At 58.4% G+C, this 21,771-nt stretch overlaps 1 protein-coding gene across 1 annotated transcript; it reads right to left on the bottom strand.

Annotated features, from left to right (window-relative positions):
- Window positions 1–2,169: 2,169 nt before the first annotated feature.
- SYT3 (synaptotagmin 3) lies at window positions 2,170–21,391 on the bottom strand (the record flags this gene model as incomplete). The annotated part of the gene is made up of 7 exons (XM_082299859.1): window positions 2,170–2,238; window positions 5,236–5,365; window positions 7,731–7,902; window positions 9,658–9,778; window positions 17,198–17,706; window positions 19,866–20,126; window positions 21,238–21,391. 7 exons carry the CDS (start codon window positions 21,389–21,391, stop codon window positions 2,170–2,172), a joined length of 1,416 nt encoding a protein of 471 aa, XP_082155985.1.
- Window positions 21,392–21,771: the final 380 nt, after the last annotated feature.

Here is a 21,771-nt window from a genome sequence, read left to right as displayed (position 1 = left end):
GCTCCCAGTATGGCTCCCAGTATGGACCAGTATGGCCCAGTATGGACCAGTATGGCCCAGTATGGCTCCCAGTATGGCTCCCAGTATGGCCTAGAGGGCTCCCAGTATGAAAAGGTGTGCTCCCAGTATGGCCCAGTGCCCTCCAGTATGGCCTAGAGGGATCCCAGTATGGCCCAGTGCCCCCCCAGTATGGGCCAGAACCGCCCCAGTATGGGATAGAGGGCTCCCAGTACGAAAAAGTGCACTCCCAGTACGGCCCAGTATGGCCCAGAGGGCTCCCAGTATGGAAAGGTGAGCTCCCAGTATTGCCCAGTGCCCCCCAGTATGAAAAGGTGTGTTCCCAGTATGGCCCAGTGCCCCCCCAGTATGGAAAGGTGCACTCCCAGTATGGCCCAGAGGGCTCCCAGTATGGAAAAGTGCACTCCCAGTATGGCCCAGTATGGCCCAGAGGGCTCCCAGTATGGAAAGGTGAGCTCCCAGTATTGCCCAGTGCCCCCCAGTATGAAAAGGTGTGTTCCCAGTATGGCCCAGTGCCCCCCCAGTATGGAAAGGTGCACTCCCAGTATGGCCCAGAGGGCTCCCAGTATGGAAAAGTGCACTCCCAGTATGGCCCAGTATGGCCCAGAGGGCTCCCAGTATGGAAAGGTGAGCTCCCAGTATGGCCCAGTGCCCCCCAGTATTGCCCAGTGCCCTCCCAGTATGGCCCAGAGGGCTCCCAGTATGGAAAGGTGCGCTCCCAGTATGGCCCAGTGCCCCCCAGTACGGCCCAGTGCCGCCCCAGTATTGCCCAGTGCCCTCCCAGTATGAAAAGGTGCGCTCCCAGTATGGTGAAGTGGCCTCCCAGTATGAAAAATGCCCCCCCAGTACGGCAAAGTGAGCTCCCAGTATGGCCCAGTGCCCCCCAGTATGAAATTGTGAGCTCCCAGTATGAAATTGTGAGCTCCCAGTATGAAATGGTGCCCCCCAGTATGGCAAGGTCTGCTCCCAGTATGACCCAGTGCCTCCCCCAGTATGGCCCAGTGGCCTCCCAGTATGAAAAAGTGAACTCCCAGTCCTCCCAGTGCATTCCCAGTGCGACTCCCAGTCCCTCCCAGTGCTCCCAGTGCGGCTCCCAGTCGCTCCCAGTCCCTCCCAGTGTGGCTCCCAATTGCTCCCAGTCCCTCCCAGTGCTCCCAGTGCAGCTCCCAGTGCGGCTCCCAGTTGCTCCCAGTCGCTCCCAGTGCTCCCAGTCCCTCCAGTGCTCCCAGTGCGACTCCCAGTCCCTCCCAGTGCTCCCAGTGCGGCTCCCAGTCCCTGCCAGTCCCTCCCAGTGCTCCCAGTCGCTCCCAGTCCCTCCCAGTGTTCCCAGTGCGGCTCCCAGTTGCTCCCAGTCGCTCCCAGTGCTCCCAGTCCCTCCCAGTGCTCCCAGTCCTTCCCAGTCCTTCCCAGTCGCTCCCAGTTGCTCCCAGTCGCTCCCAGTCGCTCCCAGTTGATCCCAGTTCCCTCCCAGTCGCTCCCAGTCGCTCCCAGTCGCTCCCAGCCCCTCCCAGCCCCTCCCAGTCGCTCCCAGTCGCTCCCAGTCGCTCCCAGTCCCTCCCAGCCCCTCCCAGCCCCTCCCAGTCGCTCCCAGTCGCTCCCAGTCGCTCCCAGTCGCTCCCAGTCCCTCCCAGTCGCTCCCAGCCCCTCCCAGTCCCTCCCAGTCGCTCCCAGTCCCTCCCAGTCCCTCCCAGTCGCTCCCAGTCCCTCCCAGTGCTCTCAGTGTGGCTCCCAGTCGCTCCCAGTCGCTCCCAGTCCCTCCCAGTGCTCCCAGTGCTCCCAGTGTGGCTCCCAGCCCCTCCCAGTCGCTCCCAGTCCCTCCCAGTCGCTCCCAGCCCCTCCCAGTCCCTCCCAGTCGCTCCCAGTCCCTCCCAGTGCTCCCAGTGTGGCTCCCAGTCCCTCCCAGCCCCTCCCAGTCCCTCCCAGCCGCTCCCAGTGTGGCTCCCAGTCCCTCCCAGTCGCTCCCAGTCCCTCCCAGTGCTCCCAGTGTGGCTCCCAGTCGCTCCCAGTTCCTCCCAGTCCCTCCCAGTCGCTCCCAGTCCCTCCCAGTCCGTCCCAGTCCCTCCCAGTCGCTCCCAGTCGCTCCCAGTCGCTCCCAGTCCCTCCCAGTCGCTCCCAGTCCCTCCCAGTGCTCCCAGTGCGGCTCTCACGGGCTCAGTGCGGGCCCAGCGGCTCCCCCAGGGCGGGTTTGTCCCGCGCTGTCCCCTTGGTCAGAGCCTTCTCCTGGGGACGGACGGACAGACGGACACGGGGGGGACAGACGGACACGGGGATGGACAGACGGACACGGGAGGGGACAGACGGGCACAGGGGACAGACGGACACGGTGGGGACAGACGGACAGAGGGACAGGGACGGACACGCGGACAGGGGGACGGACAGACGGACACACGGACGGACAGAAGGACAGGGATGGACACAGGGACGGACAGACGGACACAGGGACGGACAGACGGACACAGGGGTGGACAGATGGACAGGGATGGACACAGGGACGGACAGACGGACACGGGGATGGACAGACGGGCACAGGGGACAGACGGACACAGAGGGGACAGACGGACAGAGGGACAGGGACGGACACGCGGACACAGGGGTGGACAGACGGACACACGGACGGACAGAAGGACAGGGATGGACACAGGGACGGACAGACGGACACAGGGACGGACACACGGACACAGGGGTGGACAGATGGACACGGGGGGGACAGACGGACAGGGGTCACTGTCAGGGCTCCCAGGGGTCCCCTTTGGGATCCAGGGGGTTCCTATGGAGTCCTGGGGTTCCTATGGGGTCCGGGGGTTCCCTATGGGTTCTTTATGGGTTCAGGGGTTCCTATGGGATCCTGGGGTTCCTATGGAGTCCTGGGGGTTCCCTATGGGGTCCGGGGGTTCCCTATGGGATCCTGGGGGTCCCTGTGGGTTCTGAGGGGTCCCGGGGAGTCCTTATGGGATCCGGGGGTTCCCCTATGGGATCCGGGGGTTCCCCTATGGGGTCCGGGGGGTCCCTATGGGATCCGGGGGTTCCCTATGGGTTCTTTATGGGATCAGGGGATCCTTATGGGGTTCAGGGGGTCCCTATGGGGTCCTGGGGTTCCCTGTGGGTTCCTTGTGGGTTCAGGGGTTCCCTATGAGATCAGGGGGTTCCCTATGGGTTCTTTATGGGTTATGGGGTTCCTTATGTGGTTCAGGGGTTCCCTATGCGATCCCGGGGTTCCCTGTGGGGTCCTTATGGGGTTCAGGGGTTCCTATGGGATCCAGGGGGTCCCTATGGGGTCCTGAGGGTCCCTGTGGGTCGCTATGGAGTCCTGGGGGTCCCTATGGAATCCGGGGGGTCCCTATGGGGTCCAGGGGTTTCCTATGGGGTCTGGGGGGTCCCTATGGGGTCCTGGGGGTCCCTGTGGGTTCTGGGGGGTCCCGGGGAGTCCTTATGGGATCCGGGGGTTTCCTATGGGGTCCGGGGGTCCCTATGGGATCCGGGGGTTCCCTGTGGGTTCCTTATGGGTTCAGGGGTTCCTTATGGGGTTCAGGGGGTCCCTATGGGATCCAGAGGTTCCCTATGGGGTCCTGGGGTTCCCTATGGGTTCCTTGTGGGTTCAGGGGTCCCTATGGGATCCAGGGGTTCCCTATGGGGTCCTGGGGTTCCCTATGGGTTCCTTGTGGGTTCAGGGGTCCCTATGGGATCCAGGGGGTCCCTATGGGGTCCTGAGGGTCCCTGTGGGTCCCTATGGAGTCCTGGGGGTCCCTATGGGGTCCAGGGGTTTCCTATGGGGTCTGGGGGTTCCCTATGGGGCCCGGGGGGTCCCTGTGGGTTCTGGGGGGTCCCGGGGAGTCCTTATGGGATCCGAGGGTTCCTATGGGATCCGGGGGGTCCCTGTGGGGTCCGGGGGTTCCCTATGGGTTCCTTATGGGTTCAGGGGTTCCTTATGGGGTTCAGGGGGTCCCTATGGGGTCCTGGGGTTCCCTGTGGGTTCCTTGTGGGTTCAGGGGTTCCCTATGGGGTCCTGGGGTTCCCTGTGGGTTCTTTATGGGTTATGGGGTTCCTTATGCGGTTCAGGGGTTCCCTATGCGATCCCGGGGTTCCCTGTGGGGTCCTGAGGGTCCCTGTGGGTCGCTATGGAGTCCTGGGGGTCCCTATGGAATCCGGGGGGTCCCTATGGAGTCCTGGGGGTCCCTATGGGGTCCAGGGGTTTCCTATGGGGTCTGGGGGTTCCCTATGGGGCCCGGGGGATCCCTGTGGGTTCTGGGGGGTCCCGGGGAGTCCTTATGGGATCCGGGGGTTCCCTATGGGTTCCTTATGGGTTCAGGGGTTCCTATGGGATCCGGGGGTTCCCTATGGGTTCTTTATGGGTTATGGGGGTCCCTATGGGATCCCGGGGTTCCTATGGGGTCCGGGGGTCCCTATGGGATCCGGGGGTTCCCTGTGGGTTCCTTATGGGTTCAGGGGTTCCTATGGAGTCCTGGGGGTTCCCTATGGGGTCCGGGGGTTTCCTATGGGATCCTGGGGGTCCCTGTGGGTTCTGGGGGGTCCCGGGGAGTCCTTATGGGATCCGGGGGTTCCCCTATGGGGTCCGTGGGGTCCCTATGGGATCCGGGGGTTCCCTATGGGTTCCTTATGGGTTCAGGGGTTCCTTATGGGGTTCAGGGGTTCCCTATGGGGTCCTGGGGTTCCCTGTGGGTTCCTTGTGGGTTCAGGGGTTCCCTATGAGATCCGGGGGTTCCCTATGGGATCCAGGGGTTCCCTATGGGTTCCTTATGGGTTCAGGGGTTCCTTATGGGGTTCAGGGGGTCCCTATGGGGTCCTGGGGTTCCCTATGGGTTCCTTGTGGGTTCAGGGGTCCCTATGGGATCCAGGGGGTCCCTATGGGGTCCTGAGGGTCCCTGTGGGTCCCTATGGAGTCCTGAGGGTCCCTATGGGGTCCAGGGGTTTCCTATGGGGTCTGGGGGTTCCCTATGGGGCCCGGGGGGTCCCTGTGGGTTCTGGGGGGTCCCGGGGAGTCCTTATGGGATCCGAGGGTTCCTATGGGATCCGGGGGGTCCCTGTGGGGTCCGGGGGTTCCCTATGGGGTCCGGGGGTTCCCTATGGGATCCGGGGGTGTTCCAGGGGGTCCTTATGGATTCAGGGGTCCCTATGGGATCCTGGGGGTCCATATGGGATCCAAGGGGTCCCTGTGGGGTTCCGGGGGGGTCCCTATGGCCGCCATAGGGGCGCTCTGACCTCGACCAGGGTGTGCCAGTGCTCGATGGGTTTGCGGGGGTTCGCCAACATCTGCGCCCAGTGCTCGCGGCCGGGGCCGTCGGCGTCGCTGCCCACGCGGCACAGCCCGATCACCTCGTTGTGCCCGATGCTGGGGGGGCACCAGGAGGGTCAGGGGGACCCCAAAATCCTCCCAAAATACCCCAAAAATCCCCCCAAAAAACCCCTGGTTCGGGGCGACCCCAAAATGGCCCCAAAACAACCCCAAATCCGGCCCTGTCGGCGTCGCTGCCCACGTGGCACAGCCCAATCACCTCGTTGTGCCCGATGCTGGGGGGGCACCAGGAGGGTCAGGGAGACCCCAAAATCCTCCCAAAATACCCCAAAAATCCCCCCAAAAAACCCCGGTTCGGGGCGACCCCAAAATCCCCCCAAAATCCCCGAAAATCCCCCCAAAAATCCCCCCAAAATCCCCGAAAAATCTCCCGGTTTGGGGTCACCCCAAACACCCCCAAAATCCCCCCCAAAGACCCCCTAAACACCCTCCAAGACCCCCCAAAGACCCCCAAAGACCCCCCCAGGACACCCCAGTACAAACCAGTACAAACCAGTGGAAGCCAACGATGGTGACGACGTTGACGCCCTCATGGAGGACATCAACCGAGGGGCGTCCCATTGATCCGGGATGACCCCAAATACCCCAAAACCCCTCTAAATCACCCCAAAACCCCTCAAACACTCCCCAGAGACACCCAAAGACCTTCCAAGACCCCTCTAAAGCTCCCCCAGTACAAACCAGTTGAAGCCAACGACGGTGACGACGTTGACGCCCTCATGGGGGACATCGAACAAGGGGCGTCCCATTGATCCGGGATGACCCCAAATACCCCAGAATCTCCCCAAAACCCCTCTAAATCACCCCAAAGCCCCTCAAACACTCCCCAGAGACACCCAAAGTCCCTCAAAGACCCCCCAAAGACCCCCCAGTATCCCCCAGTACCAACCAGTGGAAGCCAACGATGGTGACGACGTTGACGCCCTCATGGAGGACATCAACCGAGGGGCGTCCCATTGATCCAGGATGACCCCAGACACCCCAAAACCCCTCTAAATCACCCCAAAACCCATCCAGGACCCCTCCAGGACCCTGCAGGACCGCCCAAAAATCCCCCCAAAGACCCCCCAGGACCCTCTAAAGGCCCCTCCAGTACAAACCAGTGGAAGCCAACAATGGTGACAACGTTGACACCCTCATGGAGGACATCAACTGAGGGGTGTCCCATTGATCCGGGATGACCCCAAACACCCCAAAACCCCTCTAAATCACCCCAAAACCCTTCCAGGACCCCTCCAAGACCCCCAAAAACCTTCCAAGACCCCTCTAAAGACCCCCCAGTACCAACCAGTGGAAGCCAACAATGGTGACGACGTTGACGCTCTCATGGAGGACATCAACCGAGGGGTGTCCCATTGATCCGGGATGACCCCAAATACCCCAAACACCCCAAAACCCCTCTAAATCACCCCAAAACCCCTCAAACACTCCCCAAGGACACCCAAAGACCACCCAGGACCCTCTAAAGCTCCCCCAGCACCAACCAGTGGAAGCCAACAATGGTGACAACGTTGACACCCTCATGGGGGACATCAACCGAGGGGCGTCCCATTGATCCGGGATGACCCCAAACACCCCAAAACCCCCCAAAACCCCTCTAAATCACCCCAAAACCCCTCAAACACTCCCCAAAGACCCCCAAAGACCACCCAGGACCCTCTAAAGCTCCCCCAGTACAAACCAGTTGAAGCCAACGACGGTGACGACGTTGACGCCCTCATGGGGGACATTGAACAAGGGGTGTCCCATTGATCCGGGATGACCCCAAACCCCCCAAAACCCCTCTAAATCACCCCAAAACCCTTCCAGGACCCCTCCAAGACCCCCAAAAACCTTCCAAGACCCCTCTGAAGCCCCCCCAGCACCAACCAGTGGAAGCCAACAATGGTGACGACGTTGACGCCCTCATGGGGGACATCAACCGAGGGGTGTCCCATTGATCCGGGATGACCCCAAATACCCCAAAACCCCTCTAAATCACCCCAAAACCCCCCCAAACCCTCCCCAGGACCCTCCCAGCGGCCCCAGCGCGCACCAGTCATAGTTGATGACAGCGATGGTGAGGCTGACGTGGTGCACGCTCTCGTGGGGGACATCGAACAAGGGGCGTCCCATTGATCCGGGATGACCCCAAACACCCCAAAACCCCTCTAAATCACCCCAAAACCCTTCCAGGACACCTCCAAGACCCCCAAAGACCTTCCAAGACCCCTCTGAAGCCCCCCCAGCACCAACCAGTGGAAGCCAACGATGGTGACGACGTTGACGCCCTCATGGGGAACATCGAACAAGGGGCGTCCCATTGATCCGGGATGACCCCAAATACCCCAAAACCCCTCTAAATCACCCCAAAACCCCCCCAAACCCTCCCCAGGACCCTCCCAGCGGCCCCAGCGCGCACCAGTCGTAGTCGACGACGGCGATGGTGAGGCTGACGTGGTGCACGCTCTCGTGGGGGACGTCGAACACGAGCGCCTCGTTGTAGTTGGGGTTCAGGGTGTTCTTCTTGATGGACGTCTTGCGCTTCTTCAGCCGCCGGCCCTCGGCCATCAGCGACGCCTTCACGTAGGGGTCTGCGGGGGGGGGAGGGGGGAGCCCTGTGGGACCCCCGTGGGGCCACCCCCACCCCATGGAACCCCAGAACATCCCCTAAAGGTCATAATGGCCCATGGACGGCCCGTGGTAGCCCCATGGCACCCCATGGCAGCCCAGAACATCCCCTAAAGGTCATAATGGTCCATGGACGGCCCTTGGTAGCCCCATGGCACCCCATGGAACCCCAGAACATCCCCTAAAGGTCATAATGGTCCATGGACGGCCGTGGTGGCCCCATGGCACCCCATGGCAGCCCAGAACATCCCCTAAAGGTCACAATGGTCCATGGACCACCCGTGGTGGCCCCATGGCACCCCCATGGACCCCATAGCACCCCATAAAGCCCCATGGCACCCCATAGCACCCCATAGCACCCCATAGCACCCCATAGCACCCCCAAAAGCCCCATGGCACCCCATAGCACCCCATGGCACTCCCATGGACCCCATAGCACCCCCTAAAGCCCCATAGCACCCCATAGCACCCCATGGCACCCCATAGCACCCCCTAAAGCCCCATGGCACCCCATAGCACCCCCAAAAGCCCACAGGCCCATGGCACACCCCATGGCAGCCCATGGCACCCCCATGGACCCCATAGCACCCCATAAAGCCCCATGGACCCCATAGCACCCCATAGCACCCCATAGCACCCCATAGCACCCCCAAAAGCCCCATGGCACCCCATAGCACCCCATGGCACTCCCATGGACCCCATAGCACCCCATAGCACCCCATGGCACCCCATAGCACCCCATGGCACTCCCATGGACCCCATAGCACCCCATAGCACCCCATGGCACCCCATAGCACCCCCTAAAGCCCCATGGCACCCCATAGCACCCCCAAAAGCCCACAGGCCCATGGCACACCCCATGGCAGCCCATGGCAGCACCATGGACCCCATGGCACCCCATGGCACCCCATAGCACCCCATGGCACCCCATGGCACTGCCATGGACCCCACAGCACCCCCTGAAGGCCACAATGGCCCATGGCACATCCCATGGCAGCCCCATGGCACTCCATGGATCCCCCATAGCACCCCATGGCACCCCCTAAAGCCCCATAGCACCCCATGGCACCCCATGGAACCCCATGGCACTGCCATGGACCCCACAGCACCCCCTAAAGGCCACAATGGCCCATGGCACATCCCATGGCAGCCCCATGGCACCCCATAGCACCCCATAGCACCCCATGGCACTGCCATGGACCCCATAGCACCCCCTAAAGCCCCATGGCACCCCATGGCACCCCATGGCACCCCATGGCACCCCAGGGCACACCTGAGCCCACCTGAGCCCACCTGAGCACGGCCATGACCCACCTGAGTAGCCCGTGAGGTCCATGGCCCCCTGTCCCACCCCTGTGCCCACCTGTGCCACACCTGTGCCCACCCGTGCCCACCTGAGTAGCTGGTGAGGTCCATGGCCCCGTGTCCCACCCCTGTCCCACCCCTGTGCCCACCTGTGCCCACCTGTCCCACACCTGTGCCCACCTGGGACCCACCTGAGTAGCCCGTGAGGTCCATGGCCCCCTGTCCCACCCCTGTGCCCACCTGTGCCCACCTGTGCCCACCTGTGCCACACCTGTGCCACACCTGTGCCCACCTGTGCCCACCTGTGCCACACCTGAGCACACCTGTGCCCACCTGGGACCCACCTGAGTAGCCGGTGAGGTCCATGGCCCCCTGTCCCACCCCTGTGCCCACCTGTGCCCACCCGTGCCCACCTGAGTAGCCGGTGAGGTCCATGGCGCGCAGGTTGGAGGCGCGGATGACGGTGACCGTGAGGCGCCCGGCCGTGGGCAGGTAACAGAGAGAGAAATTCACCTCGCCCAGGTCGGCCTTCTCCTGGGGGCACAGCGGGCACAGGTGAGGGGCACAGCGGGCACAGGTGAGGGGCACAGGTGAGGGGCACAGGTGAGGGGCACAGGGACAGGTGAGGGGCACAGGGACAGGTGAGGGGCACAGGTGCCCCGGGGGGACACAGGGACACAATCCCAGCTGCACCCAACAAACTGGGCACAAACTGGGGCAAACGGGGGCAAACTGGGGCAAACTGGGCACAAACTGGGCACAAACTGGGGCAAACTGGGGACAAACTGGGCATAAACTGGGGGCAAACTGGGACAAACTGGGGCAAACTGGGCACAAACTGGGACAAACGGGGGCAAACTGGGCACAAACTGGGGGCAAACTGGGACAAACTGGGCACAAACTGGGCACAAACTGGGGGCAAACTGGGGCAAACTGGGGACAAACTGGGCACAAACTGGGCATAAACTGGGGGCAAACTGGGACAAACTGGGGCAAACTGGGGACAAACTGGGCACAAATTGGGCACAAACTGGGCACAAACTGGGGGCAAACTGGGCACAAACTGGGCCAAACTGGGACAAACTGGGCACAAACTGGGCACAAACTGGGGGCAAACTGGGACAAACTGGGACAAACTGGGACAAACTGGGACAAACTGGGCACAAACTGGGGGCAAACTGGGACAAACTGGGCACAAACTGGGCGCAAACTGGGCGCAAACTGGGGGCAAACTGGGACAAACTGGGACAAACTGGGCACAAACTGGGCACAAACTGGGGGTAAACTGGGACAAACTGGGGCAAACTGGGGACAAACTGGGGCAAACTGGGCACAAACTGGGCACAAACTGGGCACAAACTGGGGACAAACTGGGGGCAAACTGGGGCAAACTGGGACAAACTGGGACAAACTGGGGCAAACTGGGCACAAACTGGGGGCAAACTGGGACAAACTGGGACAAACTGGGCACAAACTGGGCACAAACTGGGGGCAAACTGGGAACAAACTGGGACAAACTGGGGCAAACTGGGACAAACTGGGCACAAACTGGGGCAAACTGGGACAAACTGGGACAAACTGGGCACAAACTGGGCGCAAACTGGGCACAAACTGGGGGCAAACTGGGACAAACTGGGGACAAACTGGGCACAAACTGGGCACAAACTGGGGACAAACTGGGCACAAACTGGGCACAAACTGGGGCAAACTGGGCACAAACTGGGGCAAACTGGGGCAAACTGGGGCAAACTGGGACAAACTGGGCACAAACTGGGGCAAACTGGGACAAACTGGGCACAAACTGGGCGCAAACTGGGGGCAAACTGGGACAAACTGGGACAAACTGGGGCAAACTGGGACAAACTGGGCACAAACTGGGGCAAACTGGGCACAAACTGGGCACAAACTGGGCACAAACTGGGGGCAAACTGGGCACAAACTGGGACAAACTGGGGCAAACTGGGACAAACTGGGCACAAACTGGGCACAAACTGGGGCAAACTGGGCACAAACTGGGCACAAACTGGGCACAAACTGGGGGCAAACTGGGCACAAACTGGGCACAAACTGGGGCAAACTGGGACAAACTGGGCACAAACTGGGCACAAACTGGGGGCAAACTGGGCACAAACTGGGGCAAACTGGGACAAACTGGGCACAGACTGGGCACAAACTGGGGGCAAACTGGGCACAAACTGGGACAAACTGGGGCAAACTGGGCACAAACTGGGACAAACTGGGCACAAACTGGGCACAAACTGGGGGCACAAACTGGGACAAACTGGGACAAACTGGGGCAAACTGGGCACAAACTGGGGGCAAACTGGGACAAACTGGGACAAACTGGGCACAAACTGGGCACAAACTGGGGGCAAACTGGGACAAACTGGGACAAACTGGGCACAAACTGGGCACAAACTGGGGGCAAACTGGGCACAAACTGGGGCAAACTGGGGCAAACTGGGGCAAACTGGGCACAAACTGGGCACAAACTGGGGGCAAACTGGGGCAAACTGGGGCAAACTGGGCACAAACTGGGCACAAACTGGGGGCAAACTGGGACAAACTGGGGACAAACTGGGCACAAACTGGGCACAAACTGGGCACAAACTGGGGCAAACTGGGCACAAACTGGGGCAAACTGGGCACAAACTGGGGGCAAACTGGGACAAACTGGGCACAAACTGGGGCAAACTGGGGACAAACTGGGCACAAACTGGGGCAAACTGGGCACAAACTGGGCACAAACTGGGGCAAACTGGGGACAAACTGGGGACAAACTGGGGCAAACTGGGGCAAACTGGGCACAAACTGGGCACAAACTGGGGGCAAACTGGGACAAACTGGGCACAAACTGGGCACAAACTGGCACAAACTGGGGGCAAACTGGGACAAACTGGGCACAAACTGGGCACAAACTGGGGCAAACTGGGACAAACTGGGGCAAACTGGGGACAAACTGGGCACAAACTGGGCACAAACTGGGGCAAACTGGGCACAAACTGGGGCAAACTGGGACAAACTGGGACAAACTGGGCACAAACTGGGCACAAACTGGGCACAAACTGGGACAAACTGGGCACAAACTGGGGCAAACTGGGCACAAACTGGGGGCAAACTGGGACAAACTGGGCACAAACTGGGCACAAACTGGGGCAAACTGGGCACAAACTGGGGCAAACTGGGGCAAACTGGGACAAACTGGGGACAAACTGGGGACAAACTGGGGCAAACTGGGGCAAACTGGGCACAAACTGGGCACAAACTGGGGGCAAACTGGGACAAACTGGGCACAAACTGGGCACAAACTGGCACAAACTGGGGCAAACTGGGCACAAACTGGGGCAAACTGGGCACAAACTGGGCACAAACTGGGCACAAACTGGGGGCAAACTGGGACAAACTGGGCACAAACTGGGACAAACTGGGCACAAACTGGGGGCAAACTGGGCACAAACTGGGCACAAACTGGGCACAAACTGGGCACAAACTGGGGGCAAACTGGGGGCAAACTGGGCACAAACTGGGCACAAACTGGGGCAAACTGGGACAAACTGGGGGCAAACTGGGCACAAACTGGGCACAAACTGGGGCAAACTGGGGCAAACTGGGACAAACTGGGGCAAACTGGGCACAAACTGGGCGCAAACTGGGCGCAAACTGGGCGCAAACTGGGGACAAACTGGGGCAAACTGGGCACAAACTGGGGACAAACTGGGACAAACTGGGGCAAACTGGGCACAAACTGGGCACAAACTGGGGACAAACTGGGACAAACTGGGCACAAACTGGGGACAAACTGGGACAAACTGGGGCAAACTGGGCACAAACTGGGCACAAACTGGGGACAAACTGGGCACAAACTGGGCACAAACTGGGGGCAAACTGGGCACAAACTGGGACAAACTGGGGCAAACTGGGCACAAACTGGGCACAAACTGGGGGCAAACTGGGACAAACTGGGCACAAACTGGGGGCAAACTGGGCACAAACTGGGGGCAAACTGGGCACAAACTGGGCACAAACTGGGCACAAACTGGGACAAACTGGGACAAACTGGGCACAAACTGGGGGCAAACTGGGCACAAACTGGGGGCAAACTGGGACAAACTGGGCACAAACTGGGGGCAAACTGGGCACAAACTGGGCACAAACTGGGACAAACTGGGGCAAACTGGGACAAACTGGGCACAAATTGGGCACAAACTGGGACAAACTGGGACAAACTGGGACAAACTGGGCACAAACTGGGGCAAACTGGGGCAAACTGGGCACAAACTGGGCACAAACTGGGACAAACTGGGGACAAACTGGGCACAAACTTGGGCAAACTGGGGCAAACTGGGACAAACTGGGCACAAACTGGGGGCAAACTGGGGCAAACTGGGGACAAACTGGGCACAAACTGGGAACAAACTGGGCACAAACTGGGCACAAACTGGGCACAAACTGGGGGCAAACTGGGCACAAACTGGGGCAAACTGGGACAAACTGGGCACAAACTGGGCACAAACTGGGCACAAACTGGGACAAACTGGGACAAACTGGGACAAACTGGGGCAAACTGGGCACAAACTGGGCACAAACTGGGACAAACTGGGGACAAACTGGGCACAAACTGGGGGCAAACTGGGCACAAACTGGGCACAAACTGGGGCAAACTGGGGCAAACTGGGCACAAACTGGGGCAAACTGGGACAAACTGGGCACAAACTGGGCACAAACTGGGCACAAACTGGGGCAAACTGGGACAAACTGGGCGCAAACTGGGCACAAACTGGGCACAAACTGGGCACAAACTGGGCACAAACTGGGGCAAACTGGGCACAAACTGGGCACAAACTGGGACAAACTGGGCACAAACTGGGCACAAACTGGGGCAAACTGGGACAAACTGGGGCAAACTGGGGCAAACTGGGGCAAACTGGGCACAAACTGGGCACAAACTGGGGCAAACTGGGACAAACTGGGCACAAACTGGGCACAAACTGGGCACAAACTGGGGCAAACTGGGACAAACTGGGCACAAACTGGGGCAAACTGGGCACAAACTGGGACAAACTGGGACAAACTGGGACAAACTGGGCACAAACTGGGCACAAACTGGGGCAAACTGGGACAAACTGGGGCAAACTGGGCACAAACTGGGCACAAACTGGGCACAAACTGGGCACAAACTGGGGCAAACTGGGGCAAACTGGGCACAAACTGGGGCAAACTGGGCACAAACTGGGGCAAACTGGGGCAAACTGGGCACAAACTGGGCACAAACTGGGCACAAACTGGGGGCAAACTGGGCACAAACTGGGCACAAACTGGCACAAACTGGGGCAAACTGGGACAAACTGGGGGCAAACTGGGCACAAACTGGGCACAAACTGGGCACAAACTGGGCACAAACTGGGGGCAAACTGGGCACAAACTGGGGCAAACTGGGGCAAACTGGGCACAAACTGGGCACAAACTGGGCACAAACTGGGCACAAACTGGGGGCAAACTGGGGCAAACTGGGCACAAACTGGGCACAAACTGGGCACAAACTGGGCACAAACTGGGCACAAACTGGGGGCAAACTGGGCACAAACTGGGGCAAACTGGGACAAACTGGGGCAAACTGGGCACAAACTGGGGCAAACTGGGACAAACTGGGCACAAACTGGGCACAAACTGGGCACAAACTGGGGCAAACTGGGACAAACTGGGCACAAACTGGGGCAAACTGGGCACAAACTGGGGCAAACTGGGACAAACTGGGCACAAATTGGGCACAAACTGGGCACAAACTGGGCGCAAACTGGGGCAAACTGGGACAAACTGGGCACAAACTGGGCACAAACTGGGCACAAACTGGGGCAAACTGGGACAAACTGGGCACAAACTGGGACAAACTGGGGCAAACTGGGACAAACTGGGGCAAACTGGGCACAAACTGGGGCAAACTGGGGCAAACTGGGACAAACTGGGACAAACTGGGCACAAACTGGGCACAAACTGGGACAAACTGGGACAAACTGGGGCAAACTGGGAACAAACTTTTTCGGCTCTTTCTGGGCTCTTTTTAGGTCCTTTTTGGGCTCTTTTTAGGCTTTTATTTTAGGGTTTTTTTGGGGTTTTTTCGGTTCTTTTCGGGCTCTTTTTAGGGTTTTTTTACGCTTTTTTGGGTTTTTTCCGGTTCTTTTTAGGTCCTTTTTCGGCTCTTTTTGGGTTCTTTTAAGGCTTTTTTTGGGTTTTTTCGGTTCATTTTAGGCTCTTTTTGGGCTCTTTTCAGGCTCTTTTTTGGCTCTTTTTGGGTTCTTTTTGGGGTCTTTTAGGTTCTTTTTAGGCTCTTTTTAAGCTCTTTTTTGGTTCTTTTTTGGCTCTTTTTAGGCTCTCTTTAGGTTCTTTTTCAGTTCTTTTTAGACTCTTTTTGGGCTCTTTTTAGGCTCTTTTTAGGCTCTTTTTAGTTTTTCTTTAGGTTCTTTTTCAGTTCTTTTCGGCTCTTTTCAGGTTCTTTTTAGGTCCTTTTTAGGTTCTTTTTTGGTTCTTTTTAGGCTCTTTTTGGGCTCTTTTTAGGCTCTCTTTAGGTTCTTTTTTTGGTTCTTTTTCGGTTCTTTTTCCATTCTTTTTAAACTCTTTTTTGGTTCTTTTCAGGTTCTTTTTAGGCTCTTTTTAGGCTCTTTTTAGGCTCTTTTTAGGTTCTTTTTAGGCTCTTTTTAGGCTCTTTTTAGGTCCTTTTTAGGCTCTTTTCAGCTCTTTTTAGGCTCTTTTTAGGCTCTTTTCAGGCTCTTTTTGGGTTCTTTTTAGGCTCTTTTCAGCTCTTTTTAGGCTCTTTTTAGGCTCTTTTTAGGTCCTTTTCAGGTTCTTTTTAGGCTCTTTTTTGGCTCTTTTTAGGCTCTTTTTAGTTTTTCTTTAGGTTCTTTTTCAGTTCTTTTCGGCTCTTTTCGGCTCCTTTTTAGGCCCTTTTTAGGCTCTTTTTAGGTTCTTTTTAGGTCCTTTTTAGGTCCTTTTTAGGTCCTTTTTTTGGTTCTTTTTAGGCTCTTTTTGCGCTCTTTTTTGGCTCTTTTCAGGCTCTTTTTGGCTCTTTTAGGCTCTTTTTAGGCTCTTTTCAGGCTCTTTTTAGGTCCTTTTTAGGCTCTTTTTAGGCTCCTTTCAGGTTCTTTTTAGGCTCTTTTTTGGCTCTTTTTAGGCTCTTTTTAGTTTTTCTTTAGGTTCTTTTTCAGTTCTTTTTAGGCTCTTTTCAACTCTTTTCAGGCTCTTTTTAGGTCCTTTTTAGGCTCTTTTTAGGCTCTTTTTGCGCTCTTTTTTGGCTCTTTTTAGGCTCTTTTTAGGCTCTTTTTTGGCTCTTTTTAGGTCCTTTTTAGGCTCTTTTTTGGTTCTTTTTGGCTCTTTTTAGGCTCTTTTTAGTTTTTCTTTGGGTTCTTTTTCAGTTCTTTTCGGCTCTTTTCAGGCTCTTTTTAGGTCCTTTTTAGGCTCTTTTTAGGCTCTTTTTGCGCTCTTTTTTGGCTCTTTTTAGGCTCTTTTTAGGCTCTTTTTTGGTCCTTTTTAGGCTCTTTTTTGGCTCTTTTTAGGCTCTTTTTAGTTTTTCTTTAGGTTCTTTTTCAGTTCTTTTCGGCTCTTTTCAGGCTCTTTTTGGGTTCTTTTTAGGCTCTTTTCAGCTCTTTTTAGGCTCTTTTTAGGCTCTTTTTAGGTTCTTTTTGGGTTCTTTTTAGGCTCTTTTTAGGCTCCTTTCAGGTTCTTTTTAGGCTCTTTTTAGGCTCTTTTTAGGTCCTTTTTAGGCTCTTTTTTGGCACTTTTTAGGCTCTTTTTAGTTTTTCTTTAGGTTCTTTTTCAGTTCTTTTCGGCTCTTTTCAGGTTCTTTTTAGGTCCTTTTTAGGCTCTTTTTAGGCTCCTTTCAGGTCCTTTTTAGGCTCTTTTTAGGCTCTTTTTAGCTTCTTCCCACCCCACCCCCTCCCAAACTCCCAAGCTCTCACTCACCCCACTCCCCTCCTGGATGTCCCTCCAGATGGGCACCTCGGGCCGCGCCTCGGCCGCCTCCAGCAGATTATCCAGCACCACCTGCCCGATGAGATCGTGCCGCGAGAAGCGGTCGAAGTCGTAGACGCCGAAATGAAGGCGCCGCGCCGGCAGCTCCCCGAAGGGCACCCCGAAACTGAACGTCTCGTCCCACTCGGGGTTCAGCGTCCGCCGCAGGACCTTGGTCTGGAACTTCTTCTTGCGGTCGGGCAGCAGATAAATCTTCACGTAGGGGTCCGAGAAGCCATTGGAGTCCTTGGCCGGCAAATCCCGGGCGCGCAGGACTCGCACCACGAGCTGCTGGGAGCCGTAGGAGTAACGCAGGGAGACGCTGAGGCGGCCGCAAGGTGACGAGGGAGCCCCGGTAGCCCCCGGGCCACCTCGGGCGCCGGTGGTTTCGGCGTCGCCGTGGTCGCCGTAGAGCTCGGGTTGGATCTGGCCCAGGTGCGCCGGGTTCTGCTCGGCTTTGTCTTCGGGGACGGGGGGGAGCGGGGAGCTGGGGAGGGGGGGATATGGGGGGGTTGGGGTTAGAGAGGCTTCAAAGGGGGGGATTTGGGGTTAGAGACCCCTAAAAGGGGGGGATTTGGGGGTAGAGACCCCTAAAAGGGGGGGATTTGGGGTTAGAGACCCCTCAAAGGGGGGGATTTGGGGTGAGGAGTGTCCTAAAGGGGGGGATTTGGGGTTAGGGGTGTCCTAAAGGGGGGGATTTGGGGTTAGGGGTGTCCTAAAGGGGGGGATTTGGGGGGGTTGGGGTTAGAGATGCTTCAAAGGGGGGGATTTGGGGTTAGAGACCCCTAAAAGGGGGGGATTTGGGGGTAGAGGCACCCTAAAGGGGGGAATTTGGGGTTAGGGGTGTCCTAAAGGGGGGGATTTAGGGGGGTTGGGGTTAGAGATGCTTCAAAGGGGGGGATTTGGGGTGAGGGGTGTCCTAAAGGGGGGAATTTGGGGGATTTGGGGTTGGAGATGCTTCAAAGGGGGGGATTTGGGGTTAGAGACCCCTCAAAGGGGGGGATTTGGGGTGAGGGGTGTCCTAAAGGGGGGGATTTGGGGGATTTGGGGTGTCCTAAAGGGGGGATTTGGGGTAGAGGCACCCTAAAGGGGGGATTTGGGGTTAAGGGCATCCCAAAGGGGGGGATTTGGGGTTAGGGGTGTCCTAAAGGGGGGGGGGGTTGGGGTGAGGTGTGTCCTAAAGGGGGGGATTTGGGGGATTTGGGGTTGGAGATGCTTCAAAGGGGGAATTTGGGGTGAGAGACCCCTCAAAGGGGGGGATTGGGGTTAGAGATGCTTCAAAGGGGGGGATTTGGGGTTAGAGACCCCTAAAAGGGGCGATTTGGGGTGAGGAGTGTCCTAAAGGGGGGGATTTGGGGTGAGGGGTGTCCTAAAGGGGGGAATTTGGGGGATTTGGGGTTGGAGATGCTTCAAAGGGGGGGATTTGGGGTTAGAGACCCCTAAAAGGGGAGGATTTGGGGTGAGGGACGTCCTAAAGGGGGGGATTTGGGGGATTTGGGGTGTCCTAAAGGGGGGGATTTGGGGTAGAGGCACCCTAAAGGGGGGATTTGGGGTTAAGGGCATCCCAAAGGGGGGGATTTGGGGTTAGGGGTGTCCTAAAGGGGGGGGGGTTGGGGTGAGGTGTGTCCTAAAGGGGGGGATTTGGGGGATTTGGGGTTGGAGAGGCTTCAAAGGGGGGGATTTGGGGTTAGAGATGCTTCAAAGGGGGGGATTTGGGGTGAGGGGTGTCCTAAAGGGGGGATTTGGGGTTAGAGACCCATTTGGGGGAGGATTTGGGGTGAGGGGTGTCCTAAAGGGGGGGATTTGGGGTTAGAGACCCCTAAAAGGGGCGATTTGGGGTTAGGGGTGTCCTAAAGGGGGGGATTTGGGGGATTTGGGGGATTTGGGGTCAGGGGTGTCCTAAAGGGGGGATTTGGGGTTAGGGACCCATTTGGGGGGGATTTGGGGTTAGGGGTACCGCAAAGGGGGGGGGGGGGATTTGGGGTTAGGGACCCCCTAAAGGGATGGATTTGGGATTAGGGACCCTTTGGGGGGGGGATTTGGGGTTAGGGACCCCTCCAAAGTGGGGGATTTGGGGTTAGGGACCCCTCCAAAGTGGGGGATTTGGGGTTAGGGACCCCTTTGGGGGGGATTTGGGATTAGGGACCCCTTTGGGGGGGATTTGGGGTTAGGGACCCTTTGGGGGGGATTTGGGATTAGGGACCCCTTTGGGGGGGATTTGGGGTTAGGGACCCTTTGGGGGGGGATTTGGGGTTAGGGACCCCTTTGGGGGGGGGGATTTGGGGTCAGCCCCCCCCCTTTGGGTCCAGCAGCTCCCAGCGAGCCGGGTGGGGTTGGGGGGGGGGGGTTGGGGTAGATTTTAGGAATTCGGGGATTTTGGGCGGGGGGTCCCGAGGGTTCTTTTCCCTGGGGAGGGGGATACGGGGCACAAAGGGACCCCTCCCCCACCCCACCCCACCCCTCCCCCCCCCTTACCTGCCGCCCATCCCCCCCACGAGCTGCTGCGAGGGGGCGCTGGGCAGGGTCCCCACCCCTCCCCCCCCGTCCCCCCCAAATTCAGGGGGTCCCGGGGGGGGTCCCGAGGGGAGCGACCCCTGCCCGGGGGGGGGTCCCAGCGCACGCCCCCCTCCCCCTTCGGGACAAGGCCCCATATCCAGGTAGCAGCGCTCGGGGGGGGGCTCGGGGTCCCCCCGTTCGGGCAGGGGGTCCCCAAAAGGGCCCCCCCCGCTTTGGGGGGGTTCTTTGCGCGGGGGGGACCCCCCGGGACCCCCTTTATGGCGCCAGGGGACCCAGCAGAGCTTCCAGGAGACGAAGAGCGAGACCCCGAGCAGGACGAGGCCGCAGAAGGTGACGATGACGGACAGGAGGCTGACGGACACCTCTGGGGGGGCACAGAGAGGTGGGGGGGCACGAAAGGTACCCCAAAACTACCCCAAAAGTGACCCCAAATCGATCTGGGAGGGGGGTAACAAAGGAACCCCCAAATCGACCCCAAAATCGACCCCAAAACTGACCCCAAATCGATCTGGGGAGGGGGGAACAAACCCCAAAATCGACCCCAAAACTGACCCCAAATCGATCTGGGGAGGGGCAAAATAGGAACCCCCAAATCAACCCCAAAAGTGACCCCAAATCGATCTGCGAGGGGGGAACAAAGGAACCCCAAAATCGACCCCAAAACCACCCCAAAATCGACCCCAAATCGATCTGGGGAGGGGGGAACAAACCCCAAAATCGACCCCAAAACTGACCCCAAATCGATCTGGGGAGGGGGGAACAAAGGAACCCCAAAACCACCCCAAAACCACCCCAAAACTGACCCCAAATCGATCTGGGGGAGGGGTAACAAAGGAACCCCAAAACCACCCCAAAACTGACTCCAAATCGATCTGCGAGGGGGGAACAAAGGAACCCCAAAACCACCCCAAAACCACCCCAAAAGTGACCCCAAATCGATCTGCGAGGGGGGAACAAAGGAACCCCAAAACCACCCCAAAACCACCCCAAAACCGTACCCATTCCCAGCTGTGCCCAGCTGTGCCCAGGTGTATCCCAGGTGTGCCCAGGTGTGCCCAGGTGTGTCCCAGCTATGCCCAGGCGTGCCCAGGTGTGTCCATACCCATTCCCAGGTGTCCCCAGGTGTCCCCAGGTGTGCCCAGGTGTGTCCATACCCATTCCCAGGTGTGCCCAGGTGTGTGCCCAGCTGTCCCCAGCTGTGCCCAGGTGTGTCCCAGCTGTGCCCAGATGTGCCCAGGTGTGTCCATACCCATTCCCAGGTGCTCCCAGGTGTATCCCAGGTGTGCCCAGTTGCACCCAGCTGTGCCCAGGTGTGCCCAGGTGTGCCCAGGTGTCCCCAGGTGTGTCCCAGCTATGCCCAGGCGTGCCCAGGTGTGTCCATACCCATTCCCAGGTGCGCCCAGCTGTGCCCAGGTGTCCCCAGCTGTCCCCAGGTGTCCCCAGGTGTGCCCAGGTGTGCCCAGGTGTGCCCGTACCTGTGTCGGCCAGCCGGGGGTGCCCGCGGTGCCGCAGCAGGTCGGTGAACTCGAGGCAGCGGGCGTGGGGTGGGCGGGCACGGGGGGCGAAGCAGAGCTCGTGCACCAGGCGCAGGGCACTGCGGCAAACGTCCTCCTCGTAGTCCCCGGACATGGCCTAAAAATGGGGCAAAAACAGGGGGAAATGGGCAAAAATGGAGAAAATGGGCAAAAATGGATGAAAATGGGCAGAAAATGGGCGAAAAATGGGCAAAAACAGGGGGGAAAATGGGGATGAAATGGGCAAAAACGGGGGGAAAACGTCCTCCTCGTGGTCCCCGGACATGGCCTAAAAATGGGGCAAAAACAGGGGAAAATGGGCAAAAATGGAGAAAATGGGCAGAAAATGGGCAAAAAATGGGCAAAAAATGGGGAGAAAATGGGGATGAAATGGGCAAAAACAGGGGGAAAACGTCCTCCTCGTAGTCCCCGGACACGGCCTAAAAATGGGGCAAAACCGGGGGAAAATGGGCAAAAATGGAGAAAATGGGGCAA

Source organism: Coloeus monedula (assembly GCF_965178545.1).
Source record: "Coloeus monedula genome assembly, chromosome: 34".
NCBI lineage: Eukaryota > Metazoa > Chordata > Aves > Passeriformes > Corvidae > Coloeus > Coloeus monedula.
The sequence above is the reverse complement of the archived record's forward strand: the minus strand, read 5'-3'. Positions and strand labels throughout refer to the sequence as shown.